General features: G+C 33.1%; 3 protein-coding genes across 8 annotated transcripts; all 3 read left to right on the top strand.

Annotated features, from left to right (window-relative positions):
- The first annotated feature begins 3,013 nt into the window (after nucleotides 1–3,013).
- On the top strand, nucleotides 3,014–4,532 carry LOC110636933 (E3 ubiquitin-protein ligase RDUF1). The gene has a single exon (XM_021786830.2). It carries the CDS (start codon nucleotides 3,101–3,103, stop codon nucleotides 4,253–4,255), a length of 1,155 nt encoding a protein of 384 aa, XP_021642522.2. The 5' UTR covers nucleotides 3,014–3,100; the 3' UTR covers nucleotides 4,256–4,532.
- A 1,596-nt stretch (nucleotides 4,533–6,128) lies between these two features.
- On the top strand, nucleotides 6,129–10,427 carry LOC110636934 (E3 ubiquitin-protein ligase SDIR1). Of its 6 annotated transcripts, none has more exons than XR_002491448.2 (9): nucleotides 6,129–6,564; nucleotides 7,057–7,238; nucleotides 7,323–7,377; nucleotides 7,500–7,555; nucleotides 7,657–7,885; nucleotides 7,997–8,111; nucleotides 8,188–8,236; nucleotides 8,405–8,724; nucleotides 9,364–9,489. XR_002491448.2 is itself a non-coding variant. In XM_058153000.1 (9 exons), the coding sequence occupies exons 2-9, from the start codon at nucleotides 7,161–7,163 to the stop codon at nucleotides 10,203–10,205; spliced, it is 825 nt and encodes a 274-aa protein (XP_058008983.1). In that variant the 5' UTR covers nucleotides 6,129–6,564; nucleotides 7,086–7,160; the 3' UTR covers nucleotides 10,206–10,427. The 6 variants fall into 6 exon arrangements, 5 of the variants coding, with proteins under 5 accessions (XP_058008983.1, XP_021642524.1, XP_021642525.1 ...); XM_058153000.1 differs by lacking the exon at nucleotides 8,405–8,724 and adding an exon at nucleotides 10,086–10,427 and having other exon boundaries at nucleotides 7,086–7,238; nucleotides 7,503–7,555; XM_021786832.2 differs by lacking the exon at nucleotides 8,405–8,724 and adding an exon at nucleotides 10,086–10,427 and having other exon boundaries at nucleotides 7,086–7,238.
- A 2,214-nt stretch (nucleotides 10,428–12,641) lies between these two features.
- LOC110636926 (zinc transporter 1) lies at nucleotides 12,642–14,388 on the top strand. Its single transcript, XM_021786821.2, has 2 exons — nucleotides 12,642–13,332; nucleotides 13,908–14,388. Exons 1-2 carry the CDS (start codon nucleotides 12,720–12,722, stop codon nucleotides 14,297–14,299), a joined length of 1,005 nt encoding a protein of 334 aa, XP_021642513.2. The 5' UTR covers nucleotides 12,642–12,719; the 3' UTR covers nucleotides 14,300–14,388.
- The last annotated feature ends 787 nt before the right edge of the window (nucleotides 14,389–15,175 follow it).

Below are 15,175 nucleotides of genomic sequence, written 5' to 3'. Positions count from 1 at the left end.
AAAATATTATTGCTTTGTGATACACTACATATAAGGATGAATTGTGGAGACTGAAATAATATATCACTTTTATCTACCGTTTTTAAGAAATTAATTTATTTAAAATTATATATTATTTTTTAATTAAGTAAAATAAAGATTAATTTAATTGATTAAATAGAATTTTATTATAATTTATTGTTTCTTTATCACCACTCAAAAATCTTATATGACATATAAAAATAAATAAAATAATAATAAATAATTTATTATTATTATTGTTATAAATCCAATAAAACATTTAAATAAAACCTATTAATTATTATTATATCAAATACTCTCTCCTTCTCATTTTACGTGATGATCGATCAGCCAACATTTTTTTTTTTTACTAAACATTTATATGAGGAAAATAATTCGAGTATTTAATATCATTCCAGTAAATTTTTATCTTATAAAATATTTATTATTATGTGAAAAATCTCCTTAATTTCTTACTCACCATATGCATGCATTGTTTTCTTATGTATACTGCGATTGTAATTTTGCAATACAATTTGAATTACACAATTATTCAAATTAAACTCTAATTTTTCTTTATCAAAATAATTCTTTAGATATATTAATTATTATTGAATTTATTTATTTATGTTTAAAAATGGAAAATTTCTATTTAATTAATGCATTTTATCTACTTAATTTTTATATTTTAAAAATTATACTATTTAATTAGTTCGTTAAACTATTGAATCACTTTGTTAATTTTTTTAGTTGTCAATAGAATTTAATGTTAGTCAAATTATTATTTAGTATATCTATTTTAGTGAAACTAATTAATTAATACATATATTTAAAAAAACACAGTAATTTGTTCATATGATTTGATTTCATTGAATCTTAATTCATCCGATCATTTTTTTATACCAAAATTATCATGATTCTGTTATCCTTATTTCTCCCTCTATGTTTCTTCCGTTCTTCGTCTATACCATTATTTTCCTCATTCTTTCATTTCTTTCATTTTTATAATAAAAATAATATAAATTGTCTACACAAAAAAAATTATATGTTTTTCTAAATTTCTAAGTATTTGAGATGATAATATAAAACAATTATTTTTTAATATAAAAGACACAAAAATAATGCACAATAGATTTGTTGGAAACACTTAAACAATTAAAAAAAAATACAAAATATTGTTTTTAAAATATATGTACCAATTAATTAATTTTATTAAAATAGATAGATTAAATAATAATATTTTTTAAAATATAGTAATTAATTAATTAATTTTATTGAAATAGAAAGACTATGTAGTAGTTTGATTGACAGTAAATTTGATTCACTAGCTAAAAATTTAATAAAGGGGCTACAAAATTTAATAAAAATAAAATATACAGATAAAATAATATAAATTAAATAATTAATTTTATTAAAATATAATAATTAAATAATAAATTTTTAAAAAATTACAAACTTTTCAATCCCCAATTACCTTTAGCTCCCCAATTTTTTTTAACATTATGAAAATTCATTTAAAAATAAAAAGTTTGAGTTCCTTAAATAAACAATCAACGGTGAACCATGTGAAATGCAATACAATGTCAAATGGGTTGTCAATATGATATGTGTTTTATGAAGGGCCATTGGACTATATTATATGATTCCGTGGGCCGAGTCCTTGTAAGAGACCAAACCTCAAACTAACATCAAATTTTTTATTTTTTATTTTTTAATGTCAATTCTCAAATACTGAATTGTAGAATGTGGTATTGCCTTTACCTTCTCACTGTAAACAATTACCACAGGAATACAGCTTTTTGGTAAGATCATTAAAAAATATGGGAGCCGATGCTAAAGAAAGGCATCTCCAATCATTCAAACGTCTTAAAAGACAACATGGGCGTTGAGCAGAAGGAAAGGCTTGAAATTGGCGTCACCTTTTGAGCTCTTCAAGTTCACCTTTTTGAATTTATTCCATTTAGGTCAATATTTCATTAAATTGTAATATTGATTGCGTGTAATTATATTGCTGTTCCAATGTGATTTTTACGCAATAAAATTGGAAAATGGGGAAGAATGATGATAGAACAAAAAATGAAGGGTCCATTTTAATCATAAATAATATTGGGGGATACGAATTATTGCTTTTAAGGCGTGCATGTAGGGAGAACACATAGGCACTAAATCATTGCCCATTGCAAGAAAAACACAGTAATAAGTGGGAACAAATTGTCTTCTTTTTATCTGTCAACCAAAATCATCCTAAGTAAAGATTAAAGAACAATTACTGTTATTTAGCATCTCTATAATCAGGGATGATAATTTAGACAGCAGCCAATATGATTAAAGATGCTCCTTTCTGTCTTTCTCTATTCTGCCTTTTCCATAAACTTGCCACCAAAGACTGATATGTGAAAAAAGAAAATAATAAGGTGACTTCGTTTTTAATGAAACAACAAAATTCTATGTGCAAGCTTAACTTTTAAAATACTAATTTGGAATGCGATTATCAATTCTATAACCATGAATATCGCTAAAACAAAGGATAACAAAATGACGTGGAATATTTTGTTTTAAAGTTTGAAGACAAAATTTGTGAATTTTGAGACTTATTTATGAAATTAATATGATGAATTTTAAAAAATAATAATAATTTAATTTCAATAAGCCAAAGCAGCACATTGTCACGGACGAGTGGGACCAGACGTCGTAGAGTCCTTGGATTTGGACGAACGAGCGGACCAACTTCCTAAAAAAAGCAGACAAGACAAGGCAAACACACTACCGCCTCTTTATTAATCTTCTTCCTGCGAGTTGCCTTCATCGCCGAGTTTTTTATTTTCCAACTCGCCGATTTTTATTTCCCTTCCAGTCAACTTTTCCCTGCTACACTTCTTCTTTGCGCGCCTCCATCAAGTCCATGTCCAAATCTCCTGTGAAAACACAGTAAAACGCGTGACGTTAACGCGTCATTTGAACTCTCTCTTGTCCTTTTTACACCACCCCAGTCCTAGCCTTAAAAGCCCAATTTCTCCTCTTTATCGGCTCACCTGGAGACGTCTTCTCCTCTCTCTCTCTCTCTCTCTTGCGCGCGCCACGGATCTGAAGCTTTTCAGTCATGTCGACGACGACCTCGTATTGGTGTTATAGATGCACGCGCTTCGTTACCGTTTTGGTCTCTGCGGAAAACAACGACGTTGCTTGTCCTCACTGCGACGGTGGATTTATCGAAGAGATCGAAACCAATTCGCAATCGGACAATCACCACCGTCGATTTATGTACATGTTATCGGATAACAACGGTAGAAACCGTCACGACTCGGGTCGGATTCCCGCATTGAGATTTCGCCGGAATCGACGCAACGCAGACAATCGTTCTCCGTTTAACCCGGTTATTGTCTTGCGTGGCACCGCCCCCGAAGAGAACGAGGAAGGAAGCAGCTACGAGTTCTACTACGATGATGGAACAGGGTCGGGCCTTAGACCCGTGCCGGCCAATATGTCTGAGTTTTTTATGGGATCAGGGTTTGACAGGTTGCTAGACCAGTTAGCGCAGATTGAAGTGAATGGTTTCGGGCGGGTAGGAAACCCACCGGCGTCGAAAGCTGTGGTGGAGTCGATGCCCACCGTTGAAATAACCGAAACCCACGTATTTGCGGATGCACACTGCGCAGTGTGCAAGGAAGCGTTCGAACTTGGCGGTGAAGCACGCGAGATGCCGTGCAAACATATTTACCACTCTGATTGCATACTCCCTTGGCTCGCAATGAGGAATTCGTGCCCCGTTTGCCGCCACGAGCTACCTGCGGATCAGCAAGAAAGCGAGAATTCAGAGGAGTCGGAAGAAATTGTGGGGTTGACCATATGGAGGCTGCCAGGAGGTGGATTTGCAGTGGGAAGATTCAGTGGGGGAAGGAGGGGAGGAGAGAGAGAGTTTCCCGGCGTGTTTACAGAGATGGATGGTGGGTTTAGTGGAAGTGGTGGAGCTCCTGGGAGGGTTTCTTGGGTGAGCAGAACAAGTAGGAGGGAGAACAGTGGCGGTGGTGGGTTTAGGAGGGTTTTTCGTGGGTTGGTTTCGTTTTTTAGGAGGATGGGGTCTAATTCTTCTTCTGCTACTACTACTACTTCGAGTTTGCATCCTGATCCTGAATCTGGTTCTATCAGTAGAAGTTCCAGTCACTCGAGTTCTGGGTTTGGTAGATACGTAAGCAGACGCAGAAGGGGTTTGGATTTAGAAGTTGAGAATGGGACTGAACTGGTGATTCGAGATTGAAAGGCAAGATTATACTCAAAAGTCCATTTCTTCCTTTTCTTTTTTCCCCCGTTAATGTATATAGAATTTATTTAAATAGGCAAGAGTTTTGTATTGAATTTTAGTTCTTTTCCTGATAAAGGTGTGCAAATAGAATATTTCTAATTTTAATCAGATGGGGTCACAGGCAGAAAATGGGACACTTTCTCGAGAGATGGAAAAGATTAAAAAACTCTCAAAGATTGTTTGAATTAGGAAAATTTGCAATATAGGGAAGGCATTTGTTCCTATCTGTTGATATCTTTGTCAGCTTAATTATTTTTCTGTGGCATTCTTTCTATGACTATTTGTGGGGTTTTTCCTATAAATCACACAAAGACGCTGTAATGTTAATTGGATATGCCGGATCATTGAAAGGTTATTCAGGTGGGATTATTCCTTGCCTTTTGCTGGCTGATATGGAGAGAATGGCTCTTATTGATGATTCAAACGGATTAATCATATCTCCTTTTATTAGGAATTGCATGGCATCTGTAGAAGAGCTGGGATCTGTAGTGTGTGAATTGGATATCATTTGAGCATGCATAGAAAATTAGAAACTGGTTAAAAACGTGAATAGATTACAGGCGGTTTACCCAGTCCTCTCGCGAGTGGAAACAGCTCTTTTTTTCTGATTGTGTTAAAATTGTTTTGTCCATTCAAACAAAACCAACATGGGTTTTGATTTTTTAAGCCATGCCTGGATGTGAGGTTGATATGTGCCTATATTGGCTATTGCTGCATTGTTAAAAAGCTTTCGCTGTTTGGCTTGGCGTATACCCTTACATCCAGCATCTTATTACATCAATAATTAAATATGAAGTTGATAATGACTTCTTTTAGCGTAAATCAATTGTAAGAAAAAAAAATTCAATTATCTATTTTATTAAATTACATTCTTTTTGCCTGTAAGGCATGAAATTGTGCACTTCGGTTGCAGAAATGTGAATTACTCTTTTGAGAACCAACAAACTGGAGTGCCAACTGGATAGCAAATAGTAGGAGGTTGGGATCTATCTCTGTGGGCTGGATCACAAATCCTCCTTCCCAGTTATCCTCTTTGTTAGTAGGGGATTATTCTGTGCAAGTTCAGTCTTGAATGAAGGAAATCATCTTCTGATGAAAAAAATGGACCTCTTTGAGGTGAGACCCCAGAGAAATATTCTACTTCCGTGTTGAATAACACAGATATCCAGCAAACCTTTGCAGAAGGCAATATAAAAAAAATGTAGGCAATTACCAAATCTGTCATTATAACGCACAAAAGGATTGAACCAAATCAGGCCAGGTTCTATGAAAATTGATCTGGGTAAGTGAAGAAGGGGTGATTAAAATATAGCGAGCCAGAAGAAAACACGGGTAAATTTAGAAATAAAGTCCTGAAATCAAAGCCCCTTCTGGGGTACACCTGTGATCGGTTTTGGAATGGAATCCACGGTTCAAAGTTGAAACGGGAAATGAATCAAAATCTGTTCAAGAAAAAGGAAATGAATCAAAATAAAATCTGTCTTAGATGATTAAGAAAAAAATTTTATTCAAGATTTCTTAGAATCGGTCTCAATATGATTTAATGGTAATTTTGATTTAAATTTTAAAATTTGAGCATTTCAATCTAATTCTAGTTCAAACTAAAATCAAACGGTCAATTTTAATTGGATTTTGATTTTGATTTTGATTAGAAATTTGTAGATAAAACTTATAGCCGATTCAGACTTTTAAACAATGGATGATAGTGGATTTTGAATTTAATTTGGACCAATCCTGATCCGGTTTAGTGTGTACCTGGCCGGTTCTATTTTGGGTTTTTATGGGCCAACTGGTAGATGCACCAAATTTTATTATGGAAGAAAGAAAGAGAGAAATCGCAAGAAGCATTTGTCCTTTTCACCTACGAACAGGACAAAATTAAGGCAGAAATGATGCACAGTTAGCGCCCGGTTCAACAACTCAGAACCAGAAAAATAAACTAAATAATAATGATTTGTAAAACCAATTAAAAAAAAAAGGTGGATTGTATGGCGGTGGCAACGCTGCCCTTTAAGTTCAAGTTGACGTGTCAACTCTGGAGCTCTCCTGAACATTACAACCACTGCCATAAATACTGAAAAAAAATTAAAGAAAATCCTTAACATCAACCGCGTTTCTCACAAATTCTCAGGAAAAAAAAAAAAAAAAAACGCCTTCTTTCTCGCTTGTTGGCTAGCCCTGCGTCCCTTGCTTCTCCAATTTCTGTTTGCCCCTTGATCTGGGTTCCGATTGCTCTGTAGGTCCGTCCTTTGATCTGCATTTGGGTGAGTTTCTGATTATGCTCTGTTTTTTAAGCTGGTTCTGCATATTCATCTTATCTGATCATTGAAATATAAGCAGCTTTTCTGATTTATTTTCTGCTTCTCTGTGTTGTTTAGTTTATGCCCATTTTGATCATGCAAAATAAACCACAATGGTTTGGTAAACTAGTAGAAAGTAGAGGCGAGATTCATATAAGCAGCTATAGGCGGTTCGAAGAATAGATTATAACTATAGGGCTAACAAACGACTTGTTGCTCGCCCAATGAATTGATAGATAGCCAAATAAACAATGATTATCTGAAAGTGTCTTCTATCTTAAGACCCCAAATCGAGAACATGTGAATAATCCAAAAATCAAATTACATACATTCCCCAAATTGAAACCCAACCAACACCACCCCCCCACCAAATCTCTTTTTCTTTTTTTAATGTTTAAATTTTTGGAGGTCTTAGTTTCGCTCTTATTCAGACTTTGCATGTTTGAATTTCTCCAGTTATTTGTATTGTTTGTGGAATTCGCCAGATTTTGAAGCCCCGAAAAAAAAAAAAAATATGGAAGAAGAATGAAATTTTAGATCTTGAAAGCTTTTCTGCAAACATGAGTTTCGTGTTCAGAGGTTCAAGAGGAGATATAGAAAGTGGGTTTCCAGGCTTTATTCCTGAACGGCCTACAGTGGTAATCTTCCTTTATAGTTGCATGTCTGATGCTGGTTTTGCCTTTATCTGTAATTAAGCTCACTCTTCTCCCTGTTCCTTTCAGCGTATTCATGCTGCCCGGCCAGTTAATTCCAATTCACTGGCTTTTCTTGTCACGGGTAACGTTCTTGCCTTTGTCCATTGTTTCGTAGGTTTGTCATATTTATTAGTTATTACTATGCAATTTTAAGCAAACCAACAAAACCCCCCCTCCCCAAACAAATCTTCCATGTGCATTCAGCAGTTCTTTTGCTGTTCATGATTTTGAACTCTCACCAGATATCACCAAACTTCCTGGTATGTACCACTCATTGAATATTTGCCAGTGTTTCTGATGAAATATAGCAACAGTAAGAGTATGTGTTTATTTTTGTACATATGCATATATGCTTTTGCAGCTTTGGCTGGTTGTGGGTGTGTTTTTGATGGCCACAAGCCTGAGAATGTATGCTACTTGTCAACAACTTCAAGCTCAGGCCCGAGCTCATGCTGCTACTGCTAGTGGCTTGCTTGGTCACACTGAATTGCGTTTGCATGTGCCACCATCCATATCTTTTGCAACAAGAGGACGACTACAAGGACTCAGGCTCCAGCTTGCTCTTCTTGACCGTGAATTTGATGACCTAGGTATGGTGCTAGCTTTTGCTTGTGGAAGGCAAAATTAATTTGGTAATTGGTATCCCTTAGTTTTTGGATTTGTGGATGCTGAAGATTATTGTTACCTTTTTTGCCGGGCAGACTATGAAACCCTTAGAGCTCTGGACTCTGATAATGTTTCAACAACTCCTTCAATGAGTGAGGAAGAGATAAATGCCTTACCTGTCCACAAGTATAAGGTCCCTGGCTCAGAGAAGTAAGATGGAAAGATCTTCTTTTATGCTTACCTTAAACTGACAATGATTTTGATTTAATTTCTTTTTTCATAACAGTCCTAGCACATCACTGCAGCAGGCATCTTCTTCTTCACCTTCAGCAGAGGTATTCTTTTAGTTTCTTTTATATTCTCAAGTTAAATTGTACCATCATTGAGGGAATGCATTGCAATAGTGTTGCTACTTTTAAGTTATCCTTTCTGTGGTTGGTGATTTTTGTTTTTAAATATGAGATAACTATCTAATCATGAAGCCCTGATGTCTTACCAAGAAGATGCAGAGAATGAGAAACCTTGTAAAGTGCAAGCAATATTTTGTGCCCATCCATTCTCGTTGTACAATTTTAAGTTCCTACAGACTGGGATGGCATTTGGTTCTAATATTAGGGATGTGGTGATGAAATATGACCACTTGCCACCCTTGGCCTCTTCAAGACACTTCGTTAACCCACCCATGCAGATAACCTTGTCTTTTTATCATTGCAATGGTGGTAAAGCTTGTCCAAATCTATGGGTTCCTGTCCAGGCCATTCATATCTGTTTACCCTATCAGAGGTTCCTTTGGCAGGTCCTGTGGCCGTGGTGTTACTTTCAGGTGAATAACGGAATGGTATAATAGCAAGACCTTTTCTTTTGGACAATATATTCTTGTGGGGCCTAAATGAGAGCATATGACAAGGTTCTTTCCTGATTATTCTCATCAGCTGCCATCAGTATAGGTGGCATTTATAATGTCATGATTGTAACTATATGAGGATCTTTCCATACTTTCCAGAAATATGAACTTCATTACCCAAAATTAATAGTTGGTTGCAGGAAGAACAAAAAGAAAGGAACACACAATGCACTTAAATCACCCAAAATTATGACAATTAATCTTCATCTCTGGATCCAAAATGAAAAATTGAATGAACTGCATTAAAATCATATGGAATTTATAGAATGATCTCCTCCAATTTTAGAGTCCTTCTCCACTTGAGTAATTGCAGCATTTTCCAATAATGGAGTAGAATGATCTAGCTTTCATACAGTTTTGTCTAGGCAGTCACATTTTATCCTTTGGTTGATAAGAACAGTCCTTTGTGCACTTATGCATTTAATGTTAATTAGATTCTAAAGATTATTATAGCTCGCATATTTGTAATTTTGATGGGACGGGTTCAAGGGCTTTTGAACTATTAATGTTATTTTCTTCGAATATCACTATTTTTTACATTCAATTTTGTTAGCACAGATGAAGCAAGACTCTAGGAAGGCTGATGGGAGCATGAAGGCTTCAGAAGATGAATTAACATGCTCTATTTGCTTGGAACAAGTTAACAGAGGGGAACTTGTTCGGAGCTTGCCATGTTTGCATCAGGTTCTTCCTGTGCTCATAATAATAAGTCATCTCTGTAACCAAAATACATTTGTTGTCTAAAGTCCTATTAACAGGGTGCTACATGGTTTTATGAAGTTGCTGAGTATGCATTTTTAGACTTAATTTGTGCATAACTTTGAATTATAATTGAAAGCTTTTCATGAAGTATCATCACAAATGTTAATGTCTTTGCCTAATTATGGCTACTTATATTCCAATAATTTCTTCTGTGACTTGTGAATGAACCATACATTGCAAAGATTACAATGTTTTGGAAGATATATTCAGTCAATTGATTTGATATGTACTCTTTTTTTGGTTAAAAGTTTTAGCAATATCTTGTGGTTTTTGAATAGAATGACCATGCCATTCTCTCTCTCTCAACTGCTTTTGAAGTTTTTTCGTTGCCATAGCTTTCCTGACTTGTACTTATTCCCAGTGTTTCAAATTCTTCAAATGCACTCTGTATAACTGACTTTAACCAACCATTTAATGTTTTTTCGAATAACTTCGTACGTGGTAAATGGAGTTTATATTGCTAAGTATGCTATTTAAATACGATGTTTTGATAAGTAAAATGGATTTCTTATTTGCAGTTTCATACTAATTGCATTGATCCATGGTTGCGGCAACAAGGCACATGTCCTGTATGTAAATTTCAGGTGGGTTCAGGATGGCAGGGAAGCAGAGAGAGCGAATCAGATGGTCCAGACTAATGACTACTCCAAGTAATGTAAACTGTACAGATGATATTAGAGTATATCCATCATTTTGTAGTTTGCATTAAAATAAATCCTATTTCTGGTTAGTCATGTAAATAACTTAAACCTTTTGCTTAATCAGAGAGAATGAAGTTCTTTTTTTCTTCCTAAAAAAATCCATGTCCTGTGATGTCACTTGATAAAATTAGTGTGAAGGTGTCACCATTGACTTGCACAGTTGATGAGTCTGTCACTGAACATTCATTCATCAGGCATGGCGACATTGATATATTTGTGGGCATGTCAAACGGACTGCTCTTTGCACGAGCAAATTCTTTCCCTCCCTTGTAGTTAGGGGATAGATCCGTCCTTGGTGATCAAATAAGCTAAAACTATTCAGGCGGATTTGGATATGAGGCATCTCGACTCTGAAATGCCCATAAAATCCATAATCAAAACCCTTAATTAGCAATTAAAACCCCACAAAATCAATGTTCAAAACCCATAAAATCATTAATAAAAGCCACATAATAAAATATTCAAAACCCCAAAATCCCCTAAAATTAATAATCAAATCTCACAAAAAAAAAAAAAATATATATATATATATTCAAAATCCATAAAATACGCAATAAGGAAAATCAACAAACGTTATTGAAGTTTTCGCACTTATGAACAGAGCCATCCCTTAAGTTAAAAGGGATCAAAATGGACTTCTAACCTCTTTATTTGCCCTAGTATTTGTATTGAAGATACAAGTTTCAAATAAAGTTTTAAAAATAAAATGTCGTTAACAATAAATACATTTCAGAATTTCCAAAACTATCAGCATGAGCTGTACAAAGTTAAGATATCGTTGATAAGTTGATAGACTGCTTCCAATGGCTACAATTAATTAAATATCATTTACTTCAAATTATCATAGCGTTTGTGATAATGAAGTGTTTATATATATGTATAAAACCCGCAAATTGCACCTTGTGGAGGCCAGGTTTTATTTATTTATTCTGTCAAAATATCGCAAAATGACCAAATTGCATGAAGAACTGCTTATCAAAGAAGTACAACCTAATAATTTTTATATTTATGATCTTTTAATGTGACTTTTAAGATCATCTTACATTCACATATATATCTAAAAAGACTTCACTTTATTAACCTCGAGGAAAAGCTTGTGACGGTTAATTTCACATATTATTATATTAATGGCGTCATTTTATAAAATCTTTTAATATTTAATTTAAGTATTATTCAAATCTTTGTGGCTTGCTATAACCAATTTACATATTAATTTATAATTAAATTTTACTCGTTATCCCTCACTTTAGATAGATGCATTACAATTATTCCTCAACTTTAATATGCATTTGAAAATTTTCAAAATTTCAATTTAATATATATATTTTTTTAAATTTTTATAAAAATATTCATAATAAAAAATAAATTATGATTATGCAATTTTTCTTTCAAATTTTGATAGTTAATTTAAAATTTAAAATTGTTTTTTTATTTAACTTTTATTTATTTAAAATAAAAATCATATTTTTAGAAATAGTCATATATATATATATATATATTTAATTTAGCTTATTAAAAATTATATCATTATTATTATTTTCTTAAATAAATAATAATATCATCTTTATTTGTATTACTTTTTAATTTAATTTTAGGTCAATGTGTGAAGTATTATATCTAATTTATTTTAATTTTTTTGACTTTATTTTAATATAATAAGAAATAAATTAATAATATATACCATTTGAATTTATTTTAATGATATTTTGCTCTCTCAATATATATATATATATATACTTTGTTATATTAGTAAAATAATGTATCTAATATTAAATTATTATTAAATATATTTTATATTAAAATTTATTTATATTATAAATTGAGATATAGAAATTTGTGTGATATAATTTAAAGTCGAGAAACATTTGTTGTATACTTATATAAGTTAAACTTCAATATTAATTATTTATATATTAATATTATTATTTAATTTAATTTTAAAAATTTTATTTTTTTATTATATTTAATATTTCTAATATTAATAGATTCATTTTAATAATTTTTTTATCATATTAGATTAAATTTTATATTTAAGTACATTTACAAATTATAAAAAAAATTTGATCCCTCCTGATTTTTTTTATTTTTTTTACTTATATTTTATATTACAAAAATTTTAATGATACTGCAATTAAAATTTAAAAAATTTTATGATACTAATTGAAATTAAACATAGAGCATGCATAAAATTAACCCGCCGGCTTGCGTGATTTTCAATTGATGTAGCCATAGCCCGTGGGAACCTCCCGATCTTTGCCTGCCAGTCTAGCCTGTGTAGTACGATATTACTACAAACTTGGAAAGTCAAAACTGTACTACAAAGAAGCAGAAATAGGAGGCATCTCCGGCAGTCTGTATTTAATTACCTTTTATATCACTCTAATGTCCAGCTGAAGTAACATTATCTGATTTATAATCCAAATCAAAACCATTATAGCCAAGAAAGCATTCATGGCTTCCCTGTCTTCCCTCACAACTCTAAAGTCAACCCTCTGCATTTCTCTGCTGATCCTTCACTTTTCCTTAATCATGGGCCAAGGAGGTGATGAAGATAGCAGCAGCAACGACAACGCAGACTTGCATGCCAAAGGGTTGATTTTGGTGAAAATTTGGTGTTTGATCATTCTTCTTGTGAGCACTTTCGCTGGTGGTATCTCCCCATACTTTTACCGATGGAACGAAAGTTTCCTTCTCCTGGGTACTCAATTTGCTGGTGGGGTTTTTCTGGGGACATCTCTAATGCATTTCTTGAGTGATTCTACAGATACTTTTGATAGTCTTACAACCAAGACATACCCTTTCTCTTTCATGCTAGCCTCTTCTGGCTATCTCTTCACTATGCTTGGAGATTGTATAGTGATCCTGGTAGCAAAGGGTAACCAAAGAGAATCTAGTGTGGTTCAAGTCGAAGAGGGAAGGGTAGGTCCAGAGGGTAATAAAGAAGTAGCTCAAGTGGATCTCAACCCAGTTTTCTTGAGGACTACTTCTCTTGGGGACACCATTCTACTAATTCTTGCTTTGTGTTTTCATTCAGTCTTTGAGGGGATAGCTGTTGGAGTTGCAGGTATAATTCCATTGATTTTTTTTTTCCTTTTACACTATTTGAGAAAACACAATAAGTTCATTGCACGTTAGCTTTCTTTCATAACCAACTCTAATTTGCTTTGCTTTTTTGGGTAATTATTGTTTCTTACAAATGTGCACATGAAATCATCATCCTTTCTCTTTAGTTTTAGGGAAAAAAAAATCATAACTAATGTTTTTCTTTAACGAAAGATATAATTCATTGAAAAAAAATCAAGGAGGCATAATGTCTGATACAAAGTTGAATTACATCATAGAATTACAAGTAAAGGATGTATCATAGAGGCTTTTGAAGCCAAAGTATATTCAGTTAGTCTTAGAGAGAATTTGAATTTGGTTGTTTGCTTAAGTCGAGAAATGCATTTTATTACCAAGCTAAGCGCTTGGTGCCGATGACTTTTATATTTAGAATAGCTTCACATATATAATTTTAATTTGCTGACAAGCTACTATATATAGTTTAGCTCAAAGCTAAGCTTGAGTTAGAGTAAGAGACTTGGTTTTGCACCTTTCTCATGTATAATTTATTTTATTTTATTTTTATCTCTTGATCAGCAACTAAGGCAGAGGCATGGAGGAATCTTTGGACAATATCCTTACATAAAATTTTTGCAGCCATAGCAATGGGAATTGCACTTCTTAGGATGCTTCCAAAGAGGCCATTTCTATTAACAGTGGCATACTCTCTTGCCTTCGCAATTTCCAGCCCCATTGGAGTAGGGATAGGCATTGCCATTTATGCTACAACTCAAGGCCAAGCAGCTGATTGGACCTATGCTATTTCAATGGGACTTGCATGTGGGGTTTTTATCTATGTTGCCATCAACCATCTTATAGCTAAAGGATTTAAACCACAAGCTAATTTGTTCTTTGACACTCCATTCTTCAAGTTTCTTGCTGTGCTTCTTGGGGTGGGAGTTATTGCAGTTGTTATGATTTGGGACTAATTAATTAATTATATAAGTTCTCTTGTGTTGATTTGTTGTATTATATATATAATCACCATTCTAAATAATTGTTGAATTACTTCAAATTATTATTGCTCTCCTATTGTTGTGCTTTTACCACATTTTAACCAATATGATTGAGGCACCATGTTTGAAAATCAGGAAATCATCAAGACCTAATCACTAGACCTTTTTCTATTTCTCCCTTCCATCCATGTTCCTGAAGTTATGTGATCAATTAATTTTTGTACACATGCATGATGTAAAAGTTCTAACTCATCAATGTGTTTCACTCTTGTGTGCCCATGAAAGATTTTTTTCAATAATAACCACTGGAAGAAATTATTTCTGTGCTTGAACACAAAATCTTATTACATTTCAATTACATATATGTGAAATTCAAAATTTCTGGCTTGAAAATAGTTATTCTTAGTCTTATTGTATCCCATAAATTAACAATAGGCTAAAGAACTATCAAGCTTTCTATGATTAGGAAAGAAATTGATGAGGATCGAGACTTCAAGTTGATTTTAGACATAAAAATAATTCTAGAAATTAAATAGAAAATACTAAGAAATTTTATTAGATCAAAGTTCATTGCTACTGTTTCCTATACGAGCTAGTCTCTACATATTTTGAGTTCTTTACATATAAAAGCAAACTTTAGATGGTGTATAATTTTCAAAATTTAATAATTTCATTTAATGTCCTGCATATTATAAGTAAAAATTGGTTACATAGATAATGTATTTATTTTGCTTAAGTAACTAGGAGATGTATTTAGGAGTAGGCTATGAGGAGTGAAGTTGGTACACCTACAAATAACAAATTAGAACTTAGTCTGATTAACTAAAATCTCTCTAACACACATATAGC

This window comes from Hevea brasiliensis, chromosome 9 (assembly GCF_030052815.1).
Source record: "Hevea brasiliensis isolate MT/VB/25A 57/8 chromosome 9, ASM3005281v1, whole genome shotgun sequence".
Classification (NCBI taxonomy): domain Eukaryota; kingdom Viridiplantae; phylum Streptophyta; class Magnoliopsida; order Malpighiales; family Euphorbiaceae; genus Hevea; species Hevea brasiliensis.
Note: the sequence above shows the minus strand (reverse complement) of the source record. Positions and strands in the feature narration are given on the sequence as shown.

Coding starts and splice junctions, on each gene's coding strand:
- LOC110636934 (XM_021786832.2), top strand. CDS start 7,161: ATGAGTTTCGTGTTCAGAGGTTCAAGAGGAGATATAGAAAGTGGGTTT. Junction 8,112..8,187: donor AAGGTCCCTGGCTCAGAGAA/GTAAGATGGAAA, acceptor TTTTCATAACAG/TCCTAGCACATCACTGCAGC. Junction 8,237..9,363: donor CTTCTTCACCTTCAGCAGAG/GTATTCTTTTAG, acceptor TTGTTAGCACAG/ATGAAGCAAGACTCTAGGAA.
- LOC110636933 (XM_021786830.2), top strand. CDS start 3,101: ATGTCGACGACGACCTCGTATTGGTGTTATAGATGCACGCGCTTCGTT.
- LOC110636926 (XM_021786821.2), top strand. CDS start 12,720: ATGGCTTCCCTGTCTTCCCTCACAACTCTAAAGTCAACCCTCTGCATT. Junction 13,333..13,907: donor GATAGCTGTTGGAGTTGCAG/GTATAATTCCAT, acceptor TCTCTTGATCAG/CAACTAAGGCAGAGGCATGG.